Source organism: Rhipicephalus microplus, chromosome X, assembly GCF_043290135.1.
Source record: "Rhipicephalus microplus isolate Deutch F79 chromosome X, USDA_Rmic, whole genome shotgun sequence".
Classification (NCBI taxonomy): domain Eukaryota; kingdom Metazoa; phylum Arthropoda; class Arachnida; order Ixodida; family Ixodidae; genus Rhipicephalus; species Rhipicephalus microplus.
This window is the reverse complement of record NC_134710.1, coordinates 163,705,756-163,726,989: the sequence shown is the minus strand read 5'-3', so window position 1 is coordinate 163,726,989 and position 21,234 is coordinate 163,705,756. Positions and strand designations below refer to the sequence as shown.

The following is a 21,234-nucleotide window of genomic DNA, read 5'->3' as shown; positions in this document are numbered from 1 at the left end:
AGTGTGTGCTTGAGCAGCGAGCGGCCCGTGACGACAGAACTGCTCCAAGTGCGGGCTATGCAATTAGTTTTAGAAAAAGGTCTAATGCGGAGCCAGTTTAAAGCGAGCAGGTGCTGGCTAACTTTGAAGAGGAAAGGCTTTTCCCTCCGAAGGGGAACATGCATATGCGAAAAGTTTTGCGGAGGAGTACGATGAAAAGCTTCAGTTTTCAGAGGTTCGTCCTAAACTTGCGGCGCAACAACGGCTACCTGCTTGGGCAAATCGGGAATGCCGATCAGACGCCTCTTTACTTCGACATGCCTGGCACCACAACCGTCGAGAAGAAGGGGGCGAAGCAAGTTCGCGTGCTGACATTGGTCCACGGTAAAACTGCAGTGACGACAATGCTCTGTTACTCGTCAGATGGGCACAAGCTTCGCCCGTAACTCATATTTAAATGGAAGACGCTCCCGAAAGGAGTCGTTTTTTTCGAGTGGTGTGATCGTGCTGGCCAGCGAGAAAAATGGGTGCGCGTTGCAATCGATGTCTTACGTTTTTTTTTTTTTCACGGTGGAAATCGGGTGCGCATTACAATCGAGGGCGCGGTAGAATCGAGTAAATACGGTAGTCACGTGATCCCAAAGCATTGCGCGCATCATGCTGAGTATTGTCAGCTCTCGCACAGATGTGCCACACAAGCACTTTCAAAACAAACTCTCCGCTACCTGTTGCAGCTGTGATGCTTTGCCGGTACGTACGGGGCGGAAGTCCGGAGATCACTCAGCTGACTACAGATCTGGCCTGACATCACTAGAACTTTTGTTGCCCTTCGTGTAAAACCACGTCAGTGTTAGACGCGCTCACGATAGGTCTCGATTAGGAGAAGGAGCATTTAGGTACACTTGGGAAGTGACTTCAAATATATTGTTAAACACACATGGTGCTTGCTATGGCCTTGAAATTTGATGGCACCATACCATTAAGAGTGTCAGCTTGTGCACAGTTGACACTCGCAGCACGTTGCTCAACAACTAAGAAGTAACAACTGGGACAGTTTAATTTACACTCATCTTGTGGATACAAGTGTGTTCTTTTCTAAAAACATTCTTGGTTTGTTTAAGCAACACGCTTCCAGTGTCGAGCTATGACAGTAGTTCATGAGCACTCATCCTGTGCGCTTGCTTTTCGTGCGTCCGTGCTTAAGCGGTGCATCGCATGTATGGGGTTGCTTGCCCTTCTTCGTATGACATTCTAAGTTCTTGTTATCACATTCAATGCTTTACCCTCGCCAGAAACTAACTTTTTTTCACATGCACTTTTGCAAAATGAGAATGTGCAGCCACGCCACATTGACACTTTTAGGACCAGCCCATAGGGCCTTCGGTCGTATACGACCGATGGGTTTTAACGCCCTTTCAAACTAAATTTTTTGCGCGCTTTGACATGTAGCACCATCTGCGCGGTATTTCTAACACTACTCTGTCATTTTCCGAGTAGTTTGTTTCTTTTCCGGGAGGTGGCGGCGGACAATCGCAGTTTCTCTCGGGTGCGGTCGCGTCAGCTGATCAAAAGAATGACGTGAAGTTCGCGACGCGGCGCGCTTGAAAAACGGTCCGGATCTCCCGATTCCGCTACAGCGAGTCAGGGGAGGATCAGCCTGGAAGTTCAATAAGTGGACAAAGGTTAGTTTCGCTTTCCTTTCAGCTTGCTCTTGAGCAAGCTTGCACGGCCGTTACATGTTCTTAGTGTGTTATGTTTGTTTGGCAGGGTTTCAACGACGTACGGCAATGACTTCCTGCCACCAGCGCAGAAGTGGTTCGTCTCTGCGCCGCATCGAGCACCTGGTGTTTACATCACTGACTACATAGGCGTGGCACTCAGCGGACAAAGGAAATTTCTGACGGTCCTTGACTTCTTTGCTCTTTTTTTCACAACTGAAGTGATCGCTATGCTTTGTGAAAACTCAAACAAATATGCCTGGACGAAAATACTAGAAAAACTGATGCACGCTCGTCAAGATGGTTCGTGGGAAGAGGTGACCATGGATGAAATGATGAAATTCATAGGCCTCATAATTTACATGGGCATTGTCAAGGTTCTGCGCTTGAAGCTCTACTGGAACGTGGGTGAGCACTACAATGGCCTGCTTCCACGATGAATAATGCCCAGATGCGACTCCATAGCGTTGCTCGCTATGCTCCATGTTCCCGACTTGGACGATGTGAGCCAGCTATCGAGGGGGAAACTCCGGTTCGTGTGGTGGCTCATGGAGTATGCGAATCAAGTGTCCGCGAAACTTTTTCAGCCACATCGTGATCTCTCCATGGACGAATGGATGGTGAAATCCAAAGGGCGATCAGGAATCAGGCAGTATATGAAAGATAAGGTCATAAAATGGGGCTACAAGCTCTGGGTCTTAGCTGATCCCGGCACCCGATACACGGTATGTTTCAGTGTATATACTGGCAAGTGGGATGAGCCAGGACCTCATGGATTAGCATTCGATGTAGTTTGCCAGCTGTGCGCTGAATATCTTGATCAGGGGTACAGAATATTTATGAATAACATTTACATGTCGACGCGTTTGTTCAGTCACCTGACTGACCGAAAAACATTGGCTTGCGGTACAATGAGAAAAGACGGGTGAGGATTTCCGGTCGAACTGAAAGACTCACGATGGGAAAAAAAAGCCCGACGTGGGGACGTAAGATGGCTTCGCAATCGTGGTATATTATACTTGCAGTGGAAAGACCGTCGTGTTGTCAACATGATGAGCACTATTCACACAGCCAATATGACCATCACAGCAAAAGAATGGAAAAAAGGGGAAATACTTGGGCTCAAATTTCTGTACAGTATACAGTAGCCATTGCTTATATATGAATACAATGCTGGAATGCTAGGAGTAGATAAATCAGACTAGATGAGTGGCTATCACAATGCCCTCATGAGAAGTGTTCGGTGGTGGAAGACACTCTTCTTCCACTGCATTGATATTGCCTGTGTGAATAGTTTCATTTTATTTCAAGCACACCGTGCATCACACCCGGATATCCCCAAACTTGAAAGAAAAGCTGAATACAACCACCTGGCATTCAGAGAAGAGCTCGTTCATCAGATCTTCAACATTGATAGTGCCAAGCCAGCACACACTCCCCTCCACCACTCTCCACTAAATGAGCGCTCCACAAGCCCGAAAAGGCAGAAAGGCGCAGAAGCTGCAAGCTGTGCTATGACATCAAGAAAGTTGAACTCAAAACTAATTGTTTTTGCAGAACTTGTGATGTTCACTTGTGTTTTACAACGACTAGAAATTGTTTCTTGCAGTGGCATGAGAGTCATCAGCTGTGACGGGCACACGAGTGCTCAGAGTCTAAAGCAGGCTGAACAAAGGCAGTTGCAGATAGGCGGACCAAAGCTTTATTTTAAGGAAAGAAGACATTTTGCCACTTTTTGTATATGTTGAAATTTTTTTAGTTCACATTTTTACTTGTACATACATGCCTTTTAAAACTTTTTATGTTTGTTTTTGGTGACACTTTCCTTTTGACACTTTTTCATAATTATGTACAAACTTCTTCTTTGTAATATTTAGCCTGCTTCTAAAAGACCATTCAATTACCTTCATTTTGATGTATAATGCATGAGAATATATTGTTTATCTGACTTACTAAAAATATTTATCATAACTCTCTTTGAGACTGTCCGTTTTTCCTTGATCCCGAAAGTGTTAATACCTCAGAAATGAGGAGTTTGACAGGTTCACACACCGATGTACCATGTTTAGGATGTTGCGATGTCGATATGAGAGTGCACTGATCAGGAAATTCAAGAACTTTCAAGGATGGCAAAAAATTCCAGGGCTTTCAAGGGCCTTGAAAATGCTCTTTTGAAATTCAAGGTTTTTCAAGGATTTCAAGGACCAGTACGAACCCTGAAAGGTTATTTTCTTACGTTAATAAAATTCTAACTTTTTATATGCATGATTCTACTCACTCAGCAGGATCGCTTGAAAAAGCAACTACCACTTATAATAAAAATTAAAATGCACTGCTTATAAAAAAATTTCAATGGTTAACTTTCTAATTACTAACTGCTCTAATAAACTTGTCACACATAAAGTGAAGCCAGTAATTTCACAAGGCACCACTGCTTGTGAAACCAGTTTTAAGATAAGCACCATACTTTAAAAAATTTCACCTTTGTTCTGCATACTTTAAAAAATTTTTTTTCTGCATTGAAGCCCAAGAATAATTAGAATAATACATTTTGTTGCAAGATTAACAAACTGGTGTCATTCTGAAATTACAAAGAGCAAATAAAGTTGGTTTCATCTGCATTATAATTTCAAACAAGCACAGACAACAAGAATCAAAATGAGCACATCTCCTCAATTTTTGCAAAATAGGATAGTATGCAAGAAGTATTCAATATATTAACATTCCACACTGATCAGGCTTTATACAAAAATCGCAGCATCTCTTGAGAATGTTGATGCACAAGCAGTAATCTGCTTTCTTCATTTAAAAGAGATCAATTTGGAACAGAATTGATGCTGAACTTGTTGTGGTATGCATGCCCTAGCTTATTAGCGTGGACTATTTCAATGCAGGTAAACTAGCCCGGAAGATGATGCATGTGAAGTAACTGCACAACAAAGGTTGCTCGCAAGAATGCAAGATGGGGTTGCAAAAGAAAGTGCAACAGAAATGTTTAAGCTTTCTGCAGCGAACATTGATTCCCCCAACCACTATAAATTAACATGCGGTGCAGCAATATTACCTACTAAGAAATCACAAAAAGAATAATGAAAAGCCTTAATTCACCACAGCCAAGGCTGCACAATATTTGGAAAGGGTCAAGCTAAGCATGTTTTGAAACTTCTGAACAGTATGCCGAAAAATGACAAACCATCACAGATTGAAGATGGTATTGTAAGCTTATTAGCAAGTTGAGAGATGCTATCAAGGCAAAGCAGTGGAAGATTACAGTCTCAGTCTGCTGCGAAAAAAATGCATTGGTTCACTCAGCGTAGGTAACGGCAACATGTGCGGCCTTTAGTAGGCTACAAACTTTTGCTCCGTGCCCAAGAGACTACTCAAATAGATTTTTTTCATGAACTCTGCAAATGAATGTCTAGTGGTGGTCAGCAGAATAACTACTTATAGTAGTGGTAGAAGGGCATGGTCTCATAGAAAAGATTTATAGAGAAAGCACAAGTTCCCTACAAAGCTTGGTCACTTATTGCTTCTTCCTTTATGGCATTAGTATTAACATTACGAATGGACCTTGTACAATATTACATGTGCTGTAAAGTAATTAGTGGTGAGTAAACAAGAAAAGATTTGTTAACTTGTATTATGAATTTACATTCTCTTGTGAAAAATCTTTGCCTATGAGAGTAATAAATCTGAAGAAGTGGAGTCGTGCTGCATGCCACTAGTGACTGAAGGAAAACATTTTTGTCAGTAGAAAAAAAAAAGGCCATATATATATATTGGCCCTTTCACGCGGTCAAACAAATGTTGCTATAAATATGCAACATATGCTTCGGCACAGAGTTGTCACTAGTGCCATCAGGACTGATTAGAGTCCTGGAAACGCGGCACATTTATGGCAGTGGAAGTGCTTTTTTCAGCCATCGCAATGCTCCATACTTGTGACTTGCACAGATGCTGAACAAGTGAAAGCTTCACAGTGTCCCAGACATGAACAAATTGTTTATGTACTGTATTGATGGCACTCCAAAATACTGGCTCATGGTGCCTATTTCAATATGCAGCCAAGTGCTGTCTCTAATCCCACAGGATGAGAATTCCACACCAAAGAGCTGGGAGCTAGCCCACATGATCCCGCCAGCAGTCTGGACAGGTGTGTTGATAATCACTGCAGCACTAATGGCAAGTGCAGAGCATGACCTTACCAGATGCCCTTCAGCACGGCCTAGATGGGCAAGACTGCGCAGGCAGAGCCGGCGCACAGCCAGGCTAGGGTCAGCCAGGGAGCCCAGCAGGTGGTTCATGAGCGGCTCAGCCAGCAGGGGCGCTCCCTCAAAAGGCTGGCTTAGCAGCTCAGCAAACAACGCCAACACGGCCAGGCGCTGAGTCTCCAATGGGCTACTGCCAAGCCTGTTTTGCAGGCCTGACACCACACCTGCCATGTGCCAAGGGCACTGCTGGCACATGAGTCTGTGACGTAAAAACAGATGAGCCATTGGTTAGAAGGCTACAACTTAACAAGGCAAACAAATTAAATATACAGACCTGTTTGCAGCAAACAATGAAAAGCTCTGAATAAAAACAGTTCATACCCAGCATACTTCTCGCATGAATGTAAAAAAACTATTGAAACAGGGTTTTCCAGTTCGTGAAATCAAAAGTCCACACATGGTTCATCACAACAGACAATGATAATTGAAATGGTAATCGAGTGCTGCCAAAAATGTGAGCGCTATGTCTTGCCCAAGTGCATTCACAATCTCAGACTCGCAATGTTACATATATCTTATGTGTCAAAGCATATGATGGAAAAAAAATAGGGATTTGTAAATACTGTATTATCTGCAGGTAAAAGTTCCAGCCTTTTTTTCTGAATATTGTCAGTGCAGTAAGTTTTTTTCTCATTAGTAATTAGAACTAACAAGAACTAATAGACAAGCAGGCTAAGGAAAGTACTTGAGAAGCATGGACTGCTGGGTGAGTTGGTCATTCATCTTAATTAAGTTGCGTGAAAAATTGAAGTACAAAAGGAAGACACCTGGACACAGCGCACAACTTTATTAGAAAAAACAGACATATAAAGTCGAGCCAGCTTATAACGAACCTGAGCGTGACGCGGCATCCGTTCGCTGTATCCCGAAATTCGTAGTAAATGAAACACAGCTTTTAAAAAAATTTGTGGGTAAAAAGACAAACGTTTCTTGCCCCAAAAAGTCCGTGATGCACGTGTTTCGAAGAGCAGAAGCGATAAGGGCAATCTCGAGTTCATTTAAAACGGGAGGATGATCGTTCGCCGAGGCCCGTGGCATGAGGAACTGGCTCCAAAGTTTCGTTGTTCTTGCAATCCGATTCCTCCAAATCGCTCTCGCCACGTACTTCATTCACAATGCCCCAATCCGTGCACGGTTCCGCAGTGTCGGCATCATCACCGGCCGTAATTAAACCATCGAAACAAATGTCCCACCCGCTCTCCCAGGTCAGAGTCGCCAAGGCGCTGCCAAAAATCACCGCCGCAGTTGTCCTGTCGGGAAGCTTCAGTCTCGCCATTGGGCCCGACGGCGACGAAGTCAGCTTCGCGAAAACAGTTTCGCGTGCATGTAGCCGTCACTGCCGCCCATGAAATATTCACCATCTCCACAGCTGAATACCGGGATGCTGGAAGAGGCAAGTTGGCTGCCAGGTCGTCTACAGCAATGAGCAAGCGCTCCGCAACGCGGCATCTAACGCGCAGTTACACTCAAGCCAAGCGGTCACACTTTCGACGTTTTGTTGAGCGGCAGGAAAAAGCGTGCAAGTCCTCTCATCTGCCATCATGACCACACGCACACCAAGAGCGAGCAAGACGCGGACATGCGACACACGTGCCATAACGCGAGGAACAGCTCTGGGCCTGTTTCCAGTCAGAAAACGAAACTAATTCGAGCCAGCGTGGCTGGTGCGTGGAGCGATGGAGACGGGCGAAGGGGTTGTGATCAAGAGAGCAGATTTGCGAGAGAAGGGCAAGGAGTTGCGATAAAGAGAGGGGGGGATGCGGCGGGAGGGCGACCTTGAAAACCAAAACACACAGGAAGGAGCTAAGTTGGGTAGCTTGCTTGAAAGGTCCGCGAAATTCGCACGTAGAAAAACTTGTAAGAGTGCCTGAGTGCGCAGAAGTCAAAGCACGGCCGCCTGGACCGGTGCGCACAACAGTGTTCGAAGAATCGGCGGCCGTGGCCAAAAAATAGTTTTGTTGCGCCGGCGGCTTTGCGCAGCCTCACAAACTTCCATATTTCGCAATTCGTTCTGCGCAAATCAACAGACCTTTTCGCGCTTCCACACGCGCACGGGAGGCATGCTGAGTTGAGTGTGAGTGAGCGAGAACAAGTCCTAAACACGAAACGAATCACAAATTATCAGAATCTGTGGGGTAGCGTACGTGCGTGCACTAGACGCAGACTATCAAATACAGTCAGTGGCCAAGGATGTTGGCAAATGGTATGGTCACTCCAGGCCGGCGATGCCAACAACATAACCAGCGATCGAAAACAGGGTAGATGGCCGACCGGTCTTCCAAAGATCGGTGGCACTGTGAAAACACGGGCCTCGTCTTGTGATGCGGGGTGCTCAGAGTAGCGGGGAACAAAGGACGGAGGGGTGCGTAACAAAAAGCAGTCGGGGCACGGAGGAAAGAAACAGCTTTCCTTCCTCCATAGGTCGGGGAGAGCAGCAACTAGAGGGGCGCGGAGGCAGGGTCGGCATTTAACAATAAGAATGTATGGGCACCTCGCCGATGCCTGATCAATGGTTGAAATTGGTTTCCCGGGAAGTCGGCAGACCACTGACTCTGTTCGCTGTAACCGATCAGCGGCGCTCGGAGACGTTCGTTGTAAGTGCGATTCTGTGCCTTTGAAGCAATGTATATTTTCACGGTCACGTGGATATTGTTCGTTTTAAGCGAAAGTTCGTTTTAAGTGGGGCCGTTATATATGGGCTCGACTGTATAAGCAGTTACCAGAACACATACAGTGAAAGAAATGATTGGAAGAGCAGACAGATTGTATTAATGATGCGCTTCCAGAAAAATTATCTCAGCGGCAAGTAACAAAACCGAGGGTTTCGCGAGACATGAATCAACATGTTTGTTAACAAAATACAGTAAAATATTGTTAATTTGGCCCCTATTAATTCAGAATTTCGGTTAATTCGGCCATGGCGTCTGGTCCCGTCCAAAATGTACATTGTTCTATGACTGAAAACTCTCATTAGTTCGGAAAAATTCGGCCGCACTTCGGTTAATTCCAACGCCTGACCCCGGTCGAGTCACGATGGAGAAGCAGCAGCGGATTCTGCCGGCCAAATCGACAACGCACCTAAACAACTTTGGGATCGGATTGTGGCCTTCGCCCATGGATAGTACATCTCAAAGGCACACCCCCCCCCCCCCCCCCCCCCCCAAAAATGACATGGAGGTTTAAACAACCAAAATAGAAGGCAGTGTATCGCTACTGTCATCAGCAACGAGCAAACTACAGATTTGCCTTTCCTTTTTTCTTGCATGTCGAACACGTTCGCGTGATGGCTGAGTTAGATTGCTTACCTCTAGTATGCTTTAAATTATTCATCTGTACGTGATCAGTGCCATCTGCAGTCTAACTGTTAGCTGTTTTTTGAAAATTTTGCCGGATTTTATTTCCTTTTTATCACCGTGTGTTTTGTGTGTGTGTGTTTGTGTGTGTTTGTGTTGTATACTTTGTGCGCGCGCGCGTGACCACCGCCCCAGCGACGCCGGGATGGCTTCTCCTCCGACTCCTGCAGCCCCAACCGCTCCAACTCCCGCAGCAAAGAGGATGAAGTACGAAGCAAAGAATTTGGCTGTGAAGGTGAAAATATTGAAGGCGTTACAAGCGAGAGCCTCTCGAAAAGAAGTGATGGAAAAGTTCGATGTGAAAAAAAGTATGCTGAGCACTTACGTGAAGAACAGAGAGCAGATTATGCAAGCGTATGACGGGGACATATTTGGCGACCAAAGAAAGAGGCTTCGAACGGCAGCGCATCCCAAGCTGAAAGAAGCGCTGTGTGCTGGATTGCCGTTTCGCGCGATGCGCATTTGCCCTTGAGCAGCCCCCTTATCTGCGCACAAGCAGCGAAGTTGGCGGTGACTATGAACATTGACTCTTTCAATGCGTCGAAAAGCTGGTTCCATCGCTTCAAGAAGCGATACAGGCTGGTATTCCGCAACGTGTGTGGTGAAAGAGGTGCGCTTGACAAAAGCGTTGTGCAGGACTGGCGGTCTGGATTATCCGCCCACCTTTCTACATACGAGCCGTGCAACATTTTCAACGCTGATGAGACAGCGGTGTTCTATAAGGCTCTGCCTGACAAGACAATCGCGCTTAAAAGGGACTGGTGCATTGGTGGGAAACGAAGTAAAAAGCGCGTGACAGTTCTTATTGCTGCTAACATGACCGGCACAGAGCGACTGCCGCTGCTGGTGATCGGGAAGGCTGCGAAGCCAAGATGTTTTAAGAATATTAAGCAGCTGCCTGTTGACTACCGGTTCAACAGAAAGGCTTGAATGACTGCCGAACTCTTTCAAGCCTGGCTGCGTCAGCTCGACCGCCTCTTTGCGGCCAAGGCTCAGAAGGTATTGTTCGTGCTAGATAACTAACGCACACACGAAGGTGTTCGGGCTCGAGAACATTGAATTGCTACTCCTGCCTCCGAACCCTACAATTTCCCTGAAGCCGATGAACCAGGAAATCATACAGTTCGTGAAAAGCCGCCATCGGTGGTAAGTACTTGAGCGGATGTTGCTCTGCATGGAGTCAGGCAAGCAGTACGAAGTAAGCCTGCTAAGTGCAATCCACATGCTGACATACGTGTGAAACAACACACCACTTGCAGTAGTTGCAAACTGCTTTAGGCATAGGGGCTTCGTGCACATCACTGCTGATCCGGGAGTGGTGGCTGATGAGCAAACCAACGAAGAGCAAGACTGCCGCTATGTGAGCATCATGCCAGCTGATGTGCCCCTGGGCGATTACTTCGCAACTGACAGCGATGTTGCCGTGGCTGGCACAGTGACTGACAGCGATATCCTTTTACTGTACACCTCTTCAATTTCGCGCTCTACCCTGTCTCGTGTCCCCAAACGGGGGTGCGCAGCCACATACACTACAATGCAATAATAGGTTAAAGCATGGTTGTCCCTTTAGAGAAGCTTTGTGATCCATAATGCTATTATTAATACAACACCCCGTCTGTCCAAAATAATGCTTTCCACACGACAGCGGAATGTCGTACATCACAGCGACGGCGCAGTCGACCTCTTTGGCCCTGTGCTTGACCTGGCAAATACCCTTGCCTTGCTTCTCACCCTTGATTCTCCTCGCAACAGCTGCACAAACCCTGCCCAAACGGCGCTGTGTTCAGGTGCCTTCCTTTTGTACGTCAATATTTTGTGCAACTCAGTTGGGATAAATAAACTACAGGGATATTATTTGTAGCAATTATGACATTACCACATTTACTCGCGTAATGAACCGACTCTCATAGAACCCATCCACCCCCCACCTTGGTCCTTGAATAAAAAAATTTTTTTTAATGTATCTGTTAATTTTATTTTTGTATGATAGCCAGTGCCCTTAATGATCAAAACAACGTTAAATCATGCCATTATATCACAAAATAATGATGCCATAGAAGTCAAAGCACAGTTTAAAAACCATGCTAAACAGTTGTGGGCAGCGCGAGCTCCAAAGACGTCGATTAAAATTTAGAAGTCACACCTTTTGGGGCAGAGCGTCATCTGGAGAGTCCAGAAAAAACCTTTTTGCTTATAGCGCCATGTAAGCACAGCGGCAAGAAAACAAAGCAAAAAACAAAGCGCATGGCGTCCGAGATGATGAGGGCGTGGTCTAGAAACACACCACACGCCTGCCATGTCGGAGGCTATGCGAAGTGCAACCACACTGACTGCATGTCGTGCACCCGCAACGTTTGTGCACTGCCATGAGACGTTACATTTTTGTTGTCTGGTTTGCGTAGTTAATTTAGTTGGGGGGACACCTGCTGCGCAGGGCGCGTTTGACTGGTGCACTATCAACACGGCTCGTTTTAAACTTAAAAGTTGGTCGAGATCGCGCTGGAGCATGGAAACCAACCGCCTGGACGACACTTTGGCAACGATCCGTGCGCATTCATTAAAGGAAAAAGCAAGAACAGCTTCAGGCTACAAAAAGATTGGCCGCGTATTTGGTGGACCAAGACAAGCAAAACCGACTTGCGAAAATTTCGCTGTTATAACTCCTGTGACTTTTTTCTCCCGCGTAATGAACCTCCCCCCCCAAACTGGTGTCAACATTTCTAAAAAAAAAATCGGTTCATTACGCGAGTAAATAAGGTAAATCTGATATATACATGATATAAATATTAACGTGGACAAAAAGACAGCTTGTTGCCGGCCGGGATCGAACCTGCGGCGGTAAACCAAACCATTGCTTGCCGAAACTATTGTAGATAAAGCCTAATTAGTAATAATGTAATCATGCATGGGGGCCCCATTGAAGCCATGCAACCAATGTAATGCCATGTTGAACGAAAGTGAGCACAAAGCATTCGTGTTTGCATCCTGCTGATAATTATGGCAATGTGCACTGCACCTGCTTGTTCAGGCTGGACACTGGAACGTGTTTTCACATCTCTGTAGAACATCACACTAGCTATGTCCAGAGGATTGCTCAGTGTGGCCAAATATGTCCAAATTAGCAAGAGTTCAAAATCTTAATTCCCATACTTGACTATAGACAAAAGCTCAAGTCCAAATCACAAAATTTTACAAATCATTGTAGGCAAAATTAACCAGGCCTTACAGCAATTGCATACCATCATGCTAATAAGTAAAAAGGTGCTACTGTATATGAGCACAAATAATATACAATTTTTCAAAATGCTTGTATACAAAAAGACTAATTTATACAGAAGAGCGACTTAGCCATAGAAAAACATGCCATGTAAAAAAAACATTTTTATAAAAATAAAAACACCGCAACTTTGCCTCCCAAAGTGACTCGGGCTATGAGAGACTATAGAGTGGAAAGGTCCAGATGATTTTGACCAGCTAAGCTTCTTTACCAAGCACTAACAACACACAGTACAGTTGGCCAAAAGTTTAGCTATTGTGCGCAGCGATCACTTTTTTGTCTGATGGCACCATATTATAGAACGAAGTTACAAAAACTTGCTTTATGGACATGTGCTTTATGAGCATACACTTGTCCCTGATTCAACTGAAACTTAATTCAGTCGTATGGCAAAGATACACGAAAAAATTGCACTCATGCACAATAGCTAATGATTTGGCTGACTGCACATATGCCTCAAGCATTTCGCATCCATTGAAATGCCATCACCATAGATAGTACTGACTCCGCGACTTTAGAGTCAGCAGCCAAGCACTATGACCATCGAGGTATAACATGAGCACATGCCAACTTTGAAAAAAACTCACCCAGCCAACACAGTAATAGAATCTGGAAACACTTCGTCTTGCTCCATGCTGTCCCAATGGCCATCCTTTTCCATACTGGCCACAATTTCTTCCTGACCTGCCCGCCTTAGAAAGGCCTCAAAAGCCTGAAGTGCACATCTGTAAATATATTACAACACATATATGAGAAGCTTTTCGACCCTTAGAATAAAATAGTAAAAAGCAATGATGCTATGTCACTCTAGTCTCACAATATATACTGCATTTCTCAACAAAAAGCAGTGACAGTGATGATGTTGAGACGAGCATAGAAATCCAATGCCAATATGAACATGCTTCAATCACATAGAATTGAACAGTAGTGATAGCCACTCAAAAAGAGACAGGGTAAGAGCACAGAACAGCGATCTCCAATATGAATAGACTTGCTTGGATGCAATCATAAGCATGCGAAATTTGTCTTCACACATATATATCTATATATTAGACTTGTGCGAATAGTGAATTCTAGGTCTGAAGCGAAGCGTGATATTGGTTGAATAATTTCAGATCGAATTCAAATAGTATATACCAGATGTTCAAAAAGAAAATGGGCATATTTGTCATGACCTAATTAACCTGCACGATATATATATTTTTTAAATTCAAACAAGGCCTGTGCAAATGCCTTTTTTCTGTTGCTGTTCAAAGGAAGTGGAAACAACTTTAAATAGTAGCAGGATCTGACTTTTTATAAAATGCAAGTGATAACATGCAAAATATATTACATTTTAATAATTACTATACTTAGAGCATATAAACTGGTAGAACAAGCTTTTTAACGTCAAAAAAGTTGAATCAATGTGAGTCATATGTTCATTTAATCTTGAAGTGGGCCTTCAAAGCACTGCATATATCCAATAAATGGGTGTTTTCACGAATTGGCCCAATTTTACCACAGTGAAACCACCTTTGCAGAAAGTTACATGCCAACTAATATACATAAAATTAGGTGCTTCCCTGGCTTAGCAGTCCTGCTCAACTGCAGTAAAACCACCTTTACGAGGGTTACATACAGATTAATATACACCTATGTGCATTTTGAATACTTTAAAATTTGCCATAATTTCAATTCAAATTGAAGCAAATTTGAACACTGTGGTTTCACACTAGCTGCTTGGCTTACAGATGGCGCTGACTGACACTCCCACTTCTAAATTCACATATAAACCCAAAAAAGTGAATGGTGGGAAGGCCGCTGTGATAGCTCAGTGGTTAGAGCATCGAACGCATTATTCGAAGGTCGTAGGTTCGATTCCTGCTCACGGCTGGTTATTTTTTCACCCACTTTTCTTTCTTCTTATTTACATTCCATTTGTTCTATTAACTTCCCCTATAAATTCCTTGGCATTATTGTCTGTTAGATCTCATTAATATATATATATATATATATATATATAATACACACCTTTAGTATTTACTAGCATAATTTGCACATTTTTTTTTTTCTATTTTGGAGCTCTGAAAGGGGGGATCACAAATTGCACAGAGATTTCACGAACGCATCCAAAATAATGTGCAGTAGTATATACATAGTCCTAATGTGCATGGTAAATAAATATAAAAAAGAAATTGGAGCATACACTAAGTGTACTTGTTAATTTAACAAAGTTAGCACTTACTTTAAACAACCAGATCCGATCAAGCGCAGTCTAGTTCATTTCAATAATAGAGAGGTGCAATTAGAAATTCTTTTCATGGCCGCTGTCACTGCCCTCCCAAAGCGTTTCGCCCTTGGTGCCATCGGGCATGTTCAAATGCCCAATTTTCTTGACGCTCTCCTGAATAATGCTGGGAGAAACCAGGTCCCACAATACGGTGGTAACGAAGGACTGAACCTTTCACACACAGTCCTTCAATGGCAAGAAACATGCGTATCAGCAAGCGCACTCTTCAGCTTTTAGTCTTCTCGTGCGTATGTTGGCGAGAGCAAAATATGCGAGTAAATTTTTTTTTTTTTAGTAAAGCTGGCTAAATATTTGGGGTGCACAAATTAGGTGAGACTGCAAATAATGCGAGTAAATACAGTATTGGTTCATTTTGAATACTTTGAAATTTCCAATAACTCAAATTCGAATCGAAGCAAATATTCTTTCAAGTAGGTATTCGAAGTGCTCGAACATTCGCACAAGCCTACATGTGACGCATGTTTCCTGGTTACTGTTTTCAAGAGAAAATGAAATGTTTGGTACCGTAGTGGAAGCAGTTTGGGGCTGGCTCCGGACTCTTGTTTGGAGGCAGTGGTTGTTGGAGTGAAGCTCACTGCACTGACGCCAACATAACTTGCTGCAGCCAATAGAAGAGCTGAGAAAACTTGGCCAAATGCCTCCTTAGCACAGGACTCCATTCCTGCAGTATTGAACATCTCCTGGAGGGCACAGATGGCCTAGATGAAAAATAAAGTGAATTAAAATAGCAGCATGAAATTGCTTGCTCATCACAGTATCAATCTAAATACCTAATATCTAAGCCATCTGATAAAAAGTTTGATGCAGTGAAGAAAAAAGCCAGCGCCCCAAGATATAAGAAAACTATAGTGTAGCAGCAGTCGAAGTGTTAGAGACCATGAGCATATGGAAAAATGCACCACGTTTTCTGATAGCTGTTTGCCAAGCACCAGTGCGTGCACTGCACACGAGTGTCCTTTTTTACCTGCCATCTTGTACATTTGCTCTTTGCGACAGCATGTTGTTGAAATTGAATTGTGGGGTTTATGTCCCAAAACCACCATATGATTATGAGAGACGCCGTAGTGGAGGGCTCCGGAAATTTTGACCACCTGGGGTTCTTTAACGTGCACCCAAATCTGAGCACACGGGCCTCGACATTTCCGCCTCCATCGGAAATGCAGGCGCCGCAGCCGGGATCTGAACCCGCGACCTGCGGGTCAGCAGCTGAGTACCTTAGCCACTAGACCACCGCGGCGGGGCAACAGCATGTTGTTAGGATTTCCTGTTTGTTGCGATGGTAGCGGTAGCCGAGAGCGGCGAGCAGTCGAACCGACTTTGCTGAAGCCTTCGCCCGGAGTCGAAATAGGGAGGCAACCAGTTTTGAAAACAGCAACAAGAAGGAGCGTTTACTATAGCAGGTTGTCGTTTGTACAGAGCCGGCCAGCACGACAATGTCGGCTGGGGCAAAATTCTTTTAAACATGGGGCCGGCACGGCCTTAAATAATGTCTTTGGTCCATTCTCTAAGACCAGTTCTCGGGGCTCAGAGGAGGAGACGCAGCCATACCTGGAATTGCAAGGTGGTTCGGCGGAGGAAGCAATGTTGTCCCTGAAACTGTACAGTGCCGCCTTCTGCATGAAAGGTGACGCTGGGAGGGGGGAGACAGTTCACCGGAACAGTGCTCGATCTCGTGAGAAGAGCTGCTCCCAAACGAGGACCATGTCTGTGGCATAACAATGTGCACCAGAACTCCAGAGGAAACCCAAGGCGCCACTTATGCAGTCATTACAGAGGCACCGAGCGATTTGCCTGATTGAAAAGTTTTCTATTTGAAAAAAAACTTTGCCCTAGCCTGGGGTGAAGGACGAACTTTTCGTCAGGATGTCAACTTTTTTTTTCTAAATACATGTGCATTTTCTTGTAGCTTTGTGCTATAAACAGCTGAATTCCAAGTTTCTTGTCATTGTGCTCATGAATAGGCACAAGACACTTGCTGCAAGCACCACAAGATATTGCACCATGCATGATCAAATTCAACAAATTAATGGGCTGGATAATTTCATCGTGTATGTTGATTTGAGAAATATCGATGTAAAGCATGTTTCAAGCACCGAGGAGAGTCATAGAACAAAATGAAGAGTGTGGGACACACCAAACAATGCCAGTACTAGTTCCATATTTTTATTACAATAACATCACTTGGTGCTTCCTCGGCAACTGCAGAAGTCGCACCTTGTGCTTTCTTCGACATTTCCATGTGCGCGCACTTGATGCTAGTGAACGAGCAAGCTTGCAGGTAAGAAAAAGACATGCCTGAGCAGTGCTCCCTCTTGAGCGTTGCAAGCACGATTGCCGTTGGTGGCTACTTTGCACCAAATTGGCTACTTTTAGGACCTTGTCTGGCTACAAAAATTTGAACTTGGCACCATAGCTACTTTTTAGTTACATTGAACTTACGTTCAGCTGCATTTAGTAGCCATAGTTCCTATTTCTTGCATGTAAAAAAAAAAGAAAGCCTAAAGATCAGCCACTGTTTTCAACCTTTTTTTGTCACATAAGCCAACAGGCTCATGTGCGTCAATCAAAGAACCATCCCACAAAACAAATATCAACCCTAAAATGAAGCTGGTCTGCTATTGTGGTAAATATAGTAATCAATATGGTACTGCAGCTTCAAAAAAAAAAAACTGCCTAAACGTTTAACGCTCTCACTGACTTCGAATGTTTCAAAATTACGCTGTTTCTGGGAAGAACTATCTTGCATAAATGTATACAAACGCAATAAACTTATACTAAATAATACGATATAGCTGCTGCACCACCAGGTGCAAAATATGATTTACTGAACTAAATGTCAGAACATGCAAGGTTAAGGCTATTCGTTTTTTGAAACACTAAATTTCTGCCTACTGTATCTACTACTGACATAATCCTCGCACTTGCATAATTCTCGTATCCCTTGAATTGCCCAACAAAAATAAGTTTTTTTTTTCTGTGAGTAATTATTGCATCCCCGAAAATTGCTGCTGTAATGTCTGCTTCTCCCAACCACTGACGATGATTGTGCAATATGACCACACGGAGCCTCAGTCTAATGGAAGCCAAGCCAAAGTGCCAAGTGCTTGTTGCAGCATTCTATTGTAGCGTAGATTGTTGTGTCCATTCTGTGGTTACAGTATGATGCAATACCAAAGCTACACAGCTACTTTCAACCTGAAAGTGATTGACTGTCCACTAAGCAACGACAACAGGGCTGCTGTGTCGAGCCTTCCATGTGCCTAAGACTGGAATGAATGGATGGTAAAATTCAATTTCTTCAGAAGGCAACTGCGAACGATTGCATGTCAGATGGCCATCAGCTCAAGGTTGGTGGCAACCTGTAATATCCACAGGTTGAGGCAGCGTTTCTTGATTACGTGAAGGGTCTTTGTGCGAGGACCCTTGAGACACTATTTGCTAGTGGCTTTTATGTCTACAAATAAATCTTGCCTTGCCTTGCAATAAAACTTGTGGTTTTATTGTTTCGATTAGTACTTCTCAAAGCTTGGAGTTAGTTGCTGACGTGTCAATCCCGATTTGCGGCCACTTCGTAGTTGTTTTTTTATGCACTGTACGTTTTCGTGAAAAATTTTTCCTAAGTAATTCTCACACCTCCACACTTTTCATAGATCTTGGGCTAAAAAAGTGTGGGCATTATGCAAGTAAATATGGTATTTATCTTTTGAACAGTGTTGCTTTAGCACCCGTGACTTATGAATATTTATAGGCTCATATATTATGTAATATTAACAGGAAGACCAAATCCTTTAGGACAACAACTGCACTGCTAACATAATAGCCACGAAATGCTGCCTTTCCATTCCCTGTCTAGCACCACGTTAAAATTTTCACTGCTTGAGCTTATTTCATAGAATATACCAGTAAAGCATGATTGACAAACCACTTATTTTATCACCACACTGAAATCATTGTTTTTTAAAACACGAAGCTTACTAGACTGTTGGAAGTCTGTTCATTGTTCTTTTTTACTCACTATACTCTTAATTTTTTGTGTTTGTGTTATATGCACTCTCCTCAGCAATACTCTAGGCCTTGTGGTACACAATTACAAAAATAAATAAAAAAACAATTTATCACAATCTGTTTGTAATTCTCCTGTGGCTTGAAGCCAGATAGAAAGAATTATGGTCTTATTTTCAGTTTTGTTTACATACTCAAAATAACATAGATTTTATCAAATTTCTTGTCATAAGAACATTTTCTTCTATTTGGCTACGAATTTGCCAATAAAGTAAAATGGTATGGCTATTTTGGCTTGAATTCTGGCTTTTTTTTATTTCTATCCAATGGCAACCCTGTTTCAAGCTGCTGTCAGACGACACCATTGGGCTGTTCGCCACGTGCTCCAATGGTCTCCAGTATTTTACTGCCAGTGTACCTACAGTGATGCAAGTAAAGTGTTAGAAATGGCAATGGTGCTAAATAGCAACAGATAAACATGGCTGTACAAGCCTGTTTCCCCAGAGGGAGAGGGGGGGGGGGGGGGGGCACATAACTGCACACAGTGCTCATTTATAGAAGAAATAATCCCTCTATAAATCAGATGTCCCATGAATGTCGCTATTTCGTCTAGCATCACTTCTTTCCATGAGCCACCTGCCCCCGCATAGGTTGGCGTTACAATACAGTGATCCCCCTATAAGATGAACTCTGTTAAGATGAATTCTTGCTTAAGACAGACAACAAAATAGTGTTTGGTTTCCCATAGACTCAATACAAAAAAAATCTGCTGAAGACAAAATGCGTAACACGCCTTTTCTGTTAAGACGAACTCTCGCAGCGACCAACAACAACGAAGATTCTGCACAACGAACATTATAGTCTTGATAGGGGCATTGAGGCGAACCAAGAAAGCAAAATAGAACAAAAAAAGAGAGAGAGGGAGGACTTCTGGCGCCAAGACTCAAAGCATACCGAAAGCTAAATGTGATGTGGATGAAAAAAAGCGTGATAAGTGGAAAAGAAACGTCAGCGCATAATGCTGGTATCCTCCCGACCCCTAGCCTGTAAAATGGAAGAAAGGGTCGTGCTACAAGGTCGTTTCACAGCTTTATTGTTAAAATGTAGTAGCAATTTATTCATGACATATTTATTATTAAATTGTGAAATCAAGTACTTGCTAGATGAGTCTAAATAGTAAGTACTCTACTTGAAAACATAGTTTCTAACAATCTGAGCCAAATAAATGCTTTTTTTTATTCCTTTTCTCCCCATTGTAAGTATACATCATTCTGTGTTTTCAAGCAACATATTTAGGTATACTTGGAATGTTAGCATTTGATTTTTGGGGGTACTTCTGATAAGACGAACTCCTGATCGAGGTTCCTTGGAGTTCATCTTAAAGGGAGTCTACTGTATATGCATCCGAGCATAATTATTTGCATTTTTGCAAATCATACTAAAAAAAAACGAAACAATATCAGGTGCAGTCCTAAACCTTTCACGCTGTTCGTAGTCGGGGCCAAGATGTGCTCCGGTGGCCTTCTTGTGAGGAGAAAGTTTTGCAGATGGTGCCAGCACACCGCACCCCAATGACAAAGGGACCTCACACGTAACCATAGCAGCTATAAGATTGTGCACAAAGGTTTGCACTACGCAGTTGCAGAGGAGCAGGAAACTTGAGGCTGTAAACAAAACAAGCCAAGAATGGCTGCGGATGTCTCAGGCTGACACAAAACATCGTCTTCATAAAACTTCAAGCTGAGGTGCTGTCATCTTCGGAGTCGTCTTTAGCCCTAACTTCACCGACAGCAAGACTGCGGGCAGGAACGACGCGCTAGAGCACTCCTGGCGACGTGCTTCTTCGCAAGCAACGAAGCTGTAAGCGGTGGCATGATCTGATTACTACGAGTGGCCGCACCGGATGCACAATCAGATTACTACGAGTGGCGCGCGGCGGTCTACAAGTGCGGCGCGTCATCGGAGTCGGCTTTAGCCCTAACTCCGCTGACAGCGAGACTGCGGGCAGGAACGATGCGCAAGCACACTCTTGGTGACGTGCTTCTTCGCAAGGAATGTACCACATCACTCGCTAGCTCCTCTGAATCACGTACGGGCACTTTATGCATCGGCAGCGAACAACTCAGTCAAGCTCGTCACCCCCCCCCCCTCACTGCCAAGGATTGCACGAAACAGCGGCTAGCAGTTTCGCGCGTCGTCATTTGAAAATGCGATGCCAAGTGCAGTGCGCACCGATTTTTTGTCATCGTAGTTACACATTTCGCGCATCGTCATCGAACGCCGCCGGCAAGTGCATTACGCGCCGGCTGCACTGTCCACGCGGCCGCGCACCCCACGGTCA

At 44.0% G+C, this 21,234-nt stretch overlaps 1 protein-coding gene across 2 annotated transcripts in view; it reads right to left on the bottom strand.

Moving 5' to 3' along the window:
• The window catches only part of c11.1 (maestro heat like repeat family protein c11.1), a 235,084-nt gene that overhangs the window by 66,937 nt on the left and 146,913 nt on the right, over positions 1–21,234 (bottom strand). For both annotated transcript variants that reach the window (XM_037428500.2, XM_075878112.1), the window contains exons 29-31: positions 15,396–15,589; positions 13,186–13,323; positions 5,903–6,167 (exon numbers count right to left, since the gene is read on the bottom strand). In XM_037428500.2, coding sequence (XP_037284397.2) covers positions 5,903–6,167; positions 13,186–13,323; positions 15,396–15,589 — 597 coding nt within the window. The remainder of the gene's footprint in view (positions 1–5,902; positions 6,168–13,185; positions 13,324–15,395; positions 15,590–21,234) is intronic.